This window comes from Habropoda laboriosa, unplaced genomic scaffold (genome assembly GCF_001263275.1).
Source record: "Habropoda laboriosa isolate 0110345459 unplaced genomic scaffold, ASM126327v1 scaffold697, whole genome shotgun sequence".
Taxonomy (NCBI): domain Eukaryota; kingdom Metazoa; phylum Arthropoda; class Insecta; order Hymenoptera; family Apidae; genus Habropoda; species Habropoda laboriosa.
The window spans coordinates 289,320-299,989 of record NW_017100842.1 but is presented as its reverse complement, the minus strand read 5'-3'; the positions used below and the strand labels follow the sequence as shown (position 1 = coordinate 299,989).

The window sequence follows — 10,670 nt, the reverse complement described above, 5'->3', positions numbered from 1 at the left end:
GTCTCTCTCGACGTGTTGGATGCATCGTTCGAACGCGCCACCGTTCAGGCAAAGATAGCAATATTTGACGATGGAGGAGAGGCAAAAACCAACCGGACCGAATACTTTCACCTTGACGTGTATACTTTTCTCCGCGAAGAAGATGTAATGACCGGATGGCAAGACGATGAAGAACAGACTGGAGAAGCATATTGTCATGAGAACGATCGAGACGAGGTGTTCCAGCTTGCTGGAACGTTGATCTAGCAATCGCCATACTCCGATAGGTTTCAACAACCATTGGCACATTTGCAGCGTGTAATGTATGTCATTTTGGTAATGGTAATTCCTCAATTGGCCGTCAACACTGCTACAGGATCGATCGTACATGCTGACGGCTTCGATGCACGCTGTCGACTGAACCACACACGATCGGGAATCTTTGATTGCGATATCGCGTCAGAACGCAAGCGCGCCTGGCTGTTGTGTGAGTTTCTTTTTTTAATAGATGTGCACGATCAACTTGTTCGCCACGTGCGTGCGTGAGTCGAGTTTCGCAAAGTATAACGTAGTGGGGAAAGGTTGGTCGATACCAACCACCAGCATTTCACGTTTTTTTTCTTCTTCTGTTGCAGTCGATGGAAGCGGTACACACGGCGCGGTTGTGAAATCAGTCACAGGCGTGAAAGAATACGAGATGCGATCGTCGAGATATCTGTTTGGAGTGACAAGGGAGATTCGTACGAAGTAAACTTGGCACAGATTCTTTCGTTATAGTGTACAAGTAAATAAGGTGGTGTGCAGAGCTGGAAAGATTGCGCGTGGAAGGAATGTGTAAGACGAGGGTAAAATATAAAACGTCGAAGGATACTCGAAAAGGACCGAGTTTGGATCCAGCGGACAGTTTCAAGATTCATTTATTATAGTATATATTGGTACTGTGCAGAGCTGGAAAGATTGCAATGAATGTGGGTGACACGTTATAAAGTCGGAGACATTTATAATGTCAGATCACACGCAATTTTATTATTGGCCGAAATGGTCACATTTACCGATCCGTCGCGTGACGGATTAATTTGGCGAGCATCGAAGGTTGAGCGAGTGAAAGAGAGCAATTTTTCCAACTCTGCATAGTAGTTCTCATTTTACGAATTTTTTTCTCGATCGAAATCTTTATTTTAAATTGTACGGGGAATCGCGCGGTTTGTAATGATCAGTTAGAACGAGCCTCGGCTATTCACAAGCTTTGCAAATTCCTGATTTGGGAATGATCGCCAAGAATGAGTTAATTCGTAAAGGCGGGAAAAGTTGAATTTGAAAGATTTTATATACAATAGTGTGTAATTTGGAAAATTTCCGATTTCGAGATATCAATTACTATAGGAAAGGAAGTGATACAAAGAAAATGAAGTAGACTGAAGTAGACAAAAAATAGGAAACCGGCACGGGAGAATAGAGAGGGAGTGGTTGGCGTAGCGCGCAAAGCCTCGGCTTGGTAAGCCGAAGGTTCCCGGTTGGGTCCCTCAATATTTTTCCGTCCTCGGTTCCTACAATACTGATCCAGTCACGATTAATCGATGTTTTCGCTTAACGTCGTGATTCACGACTTCGTTTATATTTCTTCCACCAACTATACTTACTTGCAGGTTTTACATTCGACGGAGAGATCGGAGCGTAAACGAGGGAAGATCGAGTGGAGACGCAACAAAGAGAGATCCTTCGATTGCATGGTTATCGTAGGTAATTTGGCATATCTAAATTTTATTCTAAACTTTTTCTTTACGTACCTTATTACGTGGCTTAAGTGCTGTAAGGCATCATTATAAATTACTGTACATTTATATTTGCATCAATATACGCATATTACTCACACCTATCGTAAGATTAATGTTCTAAAACTTGATTAATGAAAAAAATTTGAAGTTTCAAGTAAATCGATATTTGAAATTCTTCACGTAAATAACTCGTGATTTTTGTGAACAAACAGAGTATCTGTAAGAAACATTTAACGTTCGTTTTTTAATGTATAAAAAAATGTGGAAATATTTTAGATATGTATGAAATTGTTTTCTTTTTTTTTTTACCATTCGGTCATTGTTTGATATAAATTCAGGTAAACTACCGATGATTTGAGTACCTGAAAGACCATGTGAATCTTGTTTACGCGTGTTCTTTTTTTAATCACGATTAATTAAACTTTGTCTACGTACGGCACTGAACGTGTTTATCGATATATCGAATATTTTTCCACCTGTGAGCCTCGGTGGAAATTTTGCTATACCGATCATTAACACCAGATCGAGAGCCCTGTTTGGCGGTAAGTTGTACCATTCGATGTTATAAGCTGCATTGCCGAATTTTTCAGCCTGACAAGAAACTTAGCTATTTGTATCGGTTGAATGAAACATCGTATAATTAACATAGAAACACTTTCGGTACCTCCTCGACAAGAAGTTCACCTGCATGACATAATACGAATATATTAAAAGTGATCGAAAGCATGAAACCGCCGATCGTTACCCCAAAAATCATATCGTGAGTTTTCCATCCCTGAAAAAAATGATATTTTAACTATATTTTTAAAACTATAAGATCGATGAATAATTCGTTTCATTACCTCTACGCAGAGGTTCTCGCAAAGACACAACAATATGCTGGACAGCAGTACTTCCACGAAACATAGTGTCTCTAACGCGTTCAAGATTCGTCTCGTGTACCTGAAAATATTTATCTACGTGCAACATCACGTTGAAGACCGTCGAAAAATAACAAAAAATTGTCCACTTTTTAAGAAAAAACGAAAAAAATTATAAGAGCTGTAGTGAGATCGTAAAATCAGATCGTTGAAATAGCAGTTTGGGTGTGAAAGCAGGTTCTTCGATTACAGTATATTTAGAAAAGAGAAGAAAATGTAATTGTGGGTCTACATTGACCCAATCGCAGTCTCGATTTGACCGCTAGAAGCGTCGATTTTCCGATAGTTCACATTCTTCATTTGGAGCTTATGACTTGAGATTTAGGAGGCTTCTATAAGACGCGATATTTTCGCTTAACATATTGTTGACCGGAAATTTTAATTTCAATTTCGTAATTGAACGTGGAAGTGAAACAATCTAAATAAACTTCGATAAACTCTATTTATACATAATAAATTGAAATGAAACTTTTGACATATTTTTTATATAACTTTTAATAACAAAGGCGAAAATATATACAATAGAAATACATGTTGACAAATTCCAAGGGTTGGGTGGCAGGTATACCCATCGAGGACTAAACAAGTAGAATTTTGATAAAAATCTAAATACCAAGAAAAGTATTTTTTTGATAATAAAGCGGACACGACTAAACACGATGAACAAAGCTTTTGCAATATTCTGTATTTCCCTGCGTTTCAAAAATTGAAATAGCTAATGCAAGTGCAAACACGAGTTAACTCGTGACCGGTCAACAATGTGTTAACAACCCCACCACAGCTCTTTCACCAAGTATACTTTGACGTCTCACTGATTTTACGTCAAGTAATTCGTCCATCCAGTGAATTACGTCGCCCGAGTGATTCTACATAGCTTCCACCGACTATACGGGCCTTAGTGCCGTATCGTGGCCCGAATTATACCTTGTATAGTCGGTGGAAGAAATATAGCGAGGTCTTAAGTGTCGCTCAAGCCTCAAAATTATCGAGAAGCGAGTCGACAGAAACTTGGAAAGATAAGAGAAGTTGATAAAGTGAGCTGCAATTCTTATGAAACGTCGGAATACTTTTTTCCCATAAGGACACAGCTTACACCCGAAAGTCTCAATAATAATTATGCTTCAAGCCTTGAGAAAGCTTTAAACACGTTGACTACCACCACACGCCAGATTTACATGTTCTATTCAGGAGGCCATAAGAAAATTTTCATTATACTAAGCATAGTTTTATATTATGCTCTGTTATTATTGTAGGAATCGAGGAAAAATTTTGAGGGACCCAAACCGGGACTTCAAGGCTGGCAAAAGCCGAGCCTTTGCCCACTACGCCAGCAACTCCCTCTCTATTTTCCCTCGTTGATTCCCTATTTGGGTATGGAGCCCCTGGTACTACACTTTTTTTTTATTCAAAATAACGTCTACAGTCCGTTCAATTTAAGAGTAACCTCGCTTCGCGCATGGGACGTGCCTAAGGCAGAGCTAGAACGTCCAAACCCCCACTTAACCGCCTACGTTTTTCTCCGTCTTACCCTCTGCTACGCTCTGCGTCTACTGTTCCAGGCGTGACGCTCTTGGGCCTAGCCGAAATAGCGCTACGACTAGTCGCATGCATCGCATTGGTAGGTAGTAGTGGGAACTGCGCAGAACGGACGAAAGTCGGTCCGAGAGCGAGGTTACTCTTAAATTGAACGAACTTTAAACTTTTTGTGCCACCGTGGCCTCATCGGGCAAACAATTTCCGGTGACAGGTGACCAACGTGGCAGTGAACGTGTTAAATCTAAGATAAGACCTCATCGAGCATCGCGTGAACCGTGCCTCAGCTTTGTTACAGTAGCGTACCGCTACTCTGTTCCTTGATTTCACGATCTCGCTATATTTCTTCCATCGGCTATACCCACTCACCTCAAAGCATTCGAGTGACCATTGACGATAACAACCAGCATCCTACTCCTGTCGCTCTCCTTCCTATTATCCGCGACCAGATACTTTAACCTCGCCATTTGTACCTGTAGCATTCCATAGGCATGGGCGACGAAATAGGACACCAGTTTTGTTGACGAAGAACGAGTAAACAAAGAGATGAGTTCTTATGATCTCGTAGGTAGGACTGGAATAAGCGTCTACGAATAACTCGTAGCCAGGAATTGGTAACGCACGAATCGTATTATTCTTCTTGTTCTCCAAAGCGTTTGAAAAAAATGGCACAATGGCGTGATACGACACCGCAGAACTGTAGATTATAATAGTAAAAGCGACGGTCATCCTCTGCGTGACCATCGCGTTCTTGATCATGATCGCTCGGTGTTCCGGATTATCGATCAACTTCCAATCGTTCTCTATGTCTTCGATGCAATGCTTGAACGCGGGCGTTTTCAAAACTAGACAGCTGTACCTGAGCATAGAGAGCATAGAGTATAGTACCGGACCCAGAAGTTTCATCTTCAATTTCACGTTTTTCACGTGGAATACACAGAAGTATCCGCATGGCACTAAAACGAACAGTACGGTCAACGTACACCACGCGATCAGAATTATCGAAAGGACTTTGTTCAGTTTGCTGGTGTGACTGTAGATAAGTGGCCAAAGACCGATCGGTTTCAACAGCCTTCGACAATACTTGAGGCTGTTCGCCACGTCGTTTCTGTTAGTATCGTCCATGGTTCTGTCTATTTTCAATTCGTACTAAGAACGAGCGAGAGATTCGTTGTTAACGGTGTCGAAGTAGTTGGTGAATTGAACGAAGAACACACTGTGTTGGCTCGATACAGGTACATATACATAGAACGCAAGTGCGTGGTCATCGTTCAAAAAAGGGTTTTATCGCGGGATGTTGATCGATAGGAAGCGGGGCAAGAAAAACGTCGAATAATGCACGTGTAGACGGGTGCATGTGTCGATGAATACGAAATGAAGTTGGGGAACTTTTTGTCGACAGGTATCCGTCTCTCTGCCACCGCTGTTGGGGAAGGGCGTAGAGAAAGGTAAAGTTCGCGTATGCATTTCGTGAGTTCGTAATTTTGAATGTGGATAGAGAAGAGGGTATAATTAATTCGGTAGGTCGGACGTTTTACGAATAGGGACAATACGTCTGTCCGGTTTCTATGATTGTGTTAGAGAAGGTGGGGATATAACCCAATGAAACTGGCATTCCTTCCAGCGGAAAACTCCTGAGATTCGTACAGTAATGTAGTCGCCACCTGTCAGTATGTTATCTGAATATTTCACTTGCTATACCTGAAACACCGATTCACTGATCTTTATCCCTTCAAAACTTTTGTTATTTTTCCGTCGTCAGAGTTCACTTCTTCGAACGTTAATCTGTGTGAACTACTCTACCGAGTATTGCAATATTAAGTGTCCAAATAAATATTAAGTTATCTTAATTGTCCTCCATAATTTCCTAAACTTGACCATTCTTGCTAGCTCCAATTCTGATCTTTCCGAACCTTCGAACCTTTGCAATTTTTCCGCTGTTTCAATTTAGTTCTCCGAACGTTAATCTGTCCGAATCATTGCATCGAGTACTACGATATCAAGTGTTCAAATAAATATTAAGTTAGCTTAATTATTATATAATTAATACAGTGCTCCGCTATAGGATGTTTGCTCGAGAAAGGCGTGGCTTACTCTGCTCGAGAAAGGCGTGGCTTACTCTGCTCGAGAAAGGCGTGGCCTACTCTGTTCGAAAATGGTAAAAGTAAAAGCCTGTCTGACTAATTTCACATAAAGCTACTTCGATGTTCTAGAGACGAGAAGAACCGGTACGTACTACTGTTTCTTCAGAGCGATTTTTATTAATTTTCATCGTTTCGTGGGAAGATGTTTTTAACGATGAGTACCTTAAATTTACTTTCAAGTTTCAAGACTCAATACTTCAATGTTTATTGTACAATTCTATCTTCCGCGTGACGTAGAATGTTAATTTGAATTTCCTCGTTACATTAGAAACAACACTGATCGTTTCAATGATAAAGTTTAGATTCGTTCTTGGATGGTAGGTGAATCGAATAGAATCTATGTAGAGGATTTTCATTCTTAACACGTTTTAGAGAGCTTGGTTAGAATTCAGTGACGGTTCGTAGCATGTTCATGTAAACTACCGACGATTTCAGCACCTGCAAATCAGAGATTCTTTTGTACGTTAATGACTTTGTTCGGGAGTATAGTCGGTGGAAGCGATATAAGGAGCTCGACCTTGCACAGGGCCGTTCGACGTCAATTTCGAATTGCTTTTTCCATTGCAGTGTATTTAAAAAAATCGTCCGAGCTTTAATTGTTGACTGCTGTAGGTAAATTTTTACCAATACGGTAATTATTGTTATCGAGCGGAAGATAACAGAAGCTTAATATCGTAAATACATCTTAACCGTTTGAGTGCCGCGGGTTACTGGCCAAGCGGCGCGATCGTGCTTCTTTCATTTGACGTCGAAAAATTCCAAAAATTTTGTTTTCGACACTTTCATTGAATACGACTTTTGTGCAGGATTTTTGTTCAATTTTTTATAAAAAAATAGACAGATTATAAGAAATAGAATAAAATTTACACTTTTCGTGGCCCGATACGATGGCACTTTTCGATGACGAATACACTAAAACGGTGAAGATTGCAAGCAGAAATTTTAAATATCAATTCACAAATGACAGACGACACTGAGCGCAGCTACATCAATCGGTGTCGTCGCTTAATGCTTTACTTCACGAGCTCGCTGTATCGCTTCCATCAACTATACGTTCTTAGTGTATCAAGACTAGTTTTGATTCACGTACAGCGCCAAAAGTGTTCAACGAGAGAACGAATATTTTGCCTGCTGTAAGTTTGATCGGATGTTTCGTTATGGCAAGCACCAGAACGATGTCACGAGCCTTCCGTCTCGGCAGATTGTACCATTCTGTATCGTAGGAAGCGTGCGCGATTTCACTACCCTGGTACAACACTCGTGTCTATTATTCCAGCTAAATATTCCGTCTACGTTGGAAAATCGAATGAGAGAAATGAGGTGAACATGTAATGCGAATGAATTGGGACTAGAAGTATATGTCTTTTCGAGTAAGTGTTCCTACTGACCAGTAGTAGTGACGAATACTGACCAATAGTGACCAATTATGACTAGTACTGATCAGTAGCGACCAGTACTGACCAATACCGACCAGTTCTGACCAGTACTAATCAGTAGTAGCGACGAATACTGATCAGTAGTGACCATTTCTGACCAGTACCGATCAGTAGTAACCAATTCTGACCAGTAGTGACCAGTTCTGACCAGTACAGATCAGTAGTGACCAGTACTGATCAGTAATAACCAATTCTGACCAGTACTGATCAGTAGTGACCAATACTAATCAGTAGTAACGACGAATACTGACCAGTAGTGACAAGTTCTGACCAGTACAGATCAGTAGTAACCAATTCTGACCACTAGTGACCAGTTCTGACCAGTACAGATCAGTAGTGACCAATACTGATCAGTAATAACCAGTTCTGACCAGTACTGATCAGTAGTAACCAATTCTGACCAGTAGTGACCAGTTCTGACCAGTACTGATCAGTAGTGACCAATACTAACCCGTAGTAATGACGAATACTGACCAGTAGTGACCAGTTCTGACCAGTACTGATCAGTAGTAACCAATAGTAATCAGTAGTAGCGACGAATACTGACCAGTAGTGACAAGTTCTGACCAGTACTGATGAGTAATAACCAATTCTGACCAGTACTGATCAGTAGTGACCAATACTAATTAGTAGTAATGACGAATACTGACCAGTACTGACCAATAGCGGTGGCCAACAGTAACCATTATTGATCTATAGTGACCACTAGTGACCAGTACTTACCTGTCCAAGAAGAAGTTCGCCAACGTAACAGAATATCAGTATGTTGAAAGTGAAAGAAGTGAGGAGAGTGACGTATGTTAATATCCCGATCGAATCGCTACTCTCCCATTCCTAAAAGTATACAAAAGTTTCGAATTATTCACGTTATAACGATATTTACGTAACGATACGTTCGATACTTTTTTTTCTTTTCCTCGAGTATCCGGTACGTTTATATTTGACAAATTTATCACACTTTTTTACCATCATTAAGAGATATTCGATCAAGCATAGTAACACAGTGGATACTATTACTTCTATCAAGAATATTTCATGCAACGCGCTTTCGATCATCCTCGTGAATCTGAAATTTCAGATTTTAATATAAGGTACATATTCAGTTATACATATATATGCGTGTATGTAGGGTGTCCCATATATAACAAGCATCTAAATTATTCTCGTTTCTATGAAAAGTGCATTTCGCGATGATAAAAGATAAGGTAGAGAAATAACTCAAAATTGATTTCGATTTTTCTGTTTATCGTCACTTGAACTTGCTTTCATGTCTCTTATCATTCCAAGAAACATTGTCAGATGTTTCAACAAGTATATAGGTATATATAATACCAACAAAGATGTCGGTATTGTAAGAAACAGATGTTAATGTGCAAAATAATATCGATGACCTTGGAATGATCTTCAAAATGACTTTAGTAAGATTTATTTATCATTACAGTTTTATCATTTCTTGCGCGATTATTATTTGCACCACTGACAAATGAAAAATTTTACATATATTTCGACAAAATTTCTATTCTTTACAATACAACATTGTAACCCTAAAGTGACTTCAAGCAACAATAAAAAAACATATCGACAGCCTTTTCCTTCGAAGAATGTAGAAACGCACATAAATTCTCCTCAGCGATTTCTTCTCGCTTTCAACGTCCAACGAGGACAATTTACATATTCCCCATAAACGAGACACCCCTGAATACCTGTATCAATCATCTTACTTCAAGATCTCCACGTGACCGCTCACAACAACCGCCAAACGATCACTCACTCCCTTCTCCAACAGCATCCCTCTCTTTGTCAGATCCTCCAGCCGCGTCGTTTGTATCTTAATCTGACCGCAAGTATGAGTGGCGAAGATCGTCGTCAAACTGTACGCCGCCATTGTGATGTTCGCCGTGATCATGACGTAGACACAGTGCATACAGAAGACGATCTCGTACGCTGGACTCTTCTGAACGTCGAAGAACTCCTCGTAACCGGGATAAGTTAGAGGTCTGATAGTCACGTTACCGTTCACGCTCTTCTTCGAGAACAACGGTATGACAGTGTTATAAGACAGACCACCTATGTACAAGAAGATCGCGCACAGTTTTATGAGATTCCGGCTCATCGTCACGTATCTGAGCATGATAACACGATGATCCTCGTCACGCAACATCTTCCAGTCTCTCTCGATGTGTTTCACGCAACGACCGATCGCTGAACCTTTCATGCTGAAGTAGCAATACTTGAAGAACGTGGTCAAACAGAACGTCAACGGTCCGAGATTCTTAACGAACGTGTTCATGTCGTTGTCGCTGAATAGAACGTGATGACTGAACGGTACTATGATGAACTGGAGGATCGAGCAACATACCAGAATCAGCAACACCGACGCCGTTCGTTCGCGTCTGCTCGCACGGCTAAAGACGAAAGGATACATGCCTATCGGTTTCAAGATCCAATGGCATAATTCGAACGTGTAACGTATGTCCGTTTCGTAACGATCGTTCGACGGACGATCGCTGCTGAACGATCGCATGCTGACACCTTGGAAGCGCGGCGTCGACTGAACCACGACTGTTTTAGAACAGGGACGACGAACAGAGAGGAACACGCTCGCTAAGGGACGCAAGCGCGTGGTTGTGAATGAATGAAACTGTATTTTATGATCGATAGGAATAGAGCGACGCAATCACGTGTTGCTTCCCGACGCTGAGTTGTGCTCGAGTTGTCTCAGCTGCGAACGGTTGGATAGCGATACGGGAGAGGATAGTTGTTATTTCGTTTGTGTTAGGTTGTGTGATATGAAATGTTGGATTTTTGATTAATTGTGAATTGATCGAGCAAGTGGTTATAGGTGAATGTTGGAAATTTTCGAGGTTTTGTGGTATTGATTTG

General features: G+C 40.7%; 1 protein-coding gene across 1 annotated transcript in view; it reads right to left on the bottom strand.

Moving 5' to 3' along the window:
- Nucleotides 1-10,311, bottom strand: part of LOC108577312 — a 12,494-nt gene extending 2,183 nt beyond the window's left edge. The window contains exons 1-11 of the mRNA XM_017940451.1: nt 9,509-10,311; nt 8,754-8,853; nt 8,511-8,621; nt 7,442-7,597; nt 6,748-6,789; nt 4,748-5,356; nt 4,577-4,680; nt 2,597-2,696; nt 2,419-2,529; nt 2,190-2,345; nt 126-396 (exon numbers count right to left, since the gene is read on the bottom strand). Coding sequence (XP_017795940.1) covers nt 126-396; nt 2,190-2,345; nt 2,419-2,529; nt 2,597-2,696; nt 4,577-4,680; nt 4,748-5,356; nt 6,748-6,789; nt 7,442-7,597; nt 8,511-8,621; nt 8,754-8,853; nt 9,509-10,311 — 2,563 coding nt within the window. The remainder of the gene's footprint in view (nt 1-125; nt 397-2,189; nt 2,346-2,418; nt 2,530-2,596; nt 2,697-4,576; nt 4,681-4,747; nt 5,357-6,747; nt 6,790-7,441; nt 7,598-8,510; nt 8,622-8,753; nt 8,854-9,508) is intronic.
- Nucleotides 10,312-10,670: the final 359 nt, after the last annotated feature.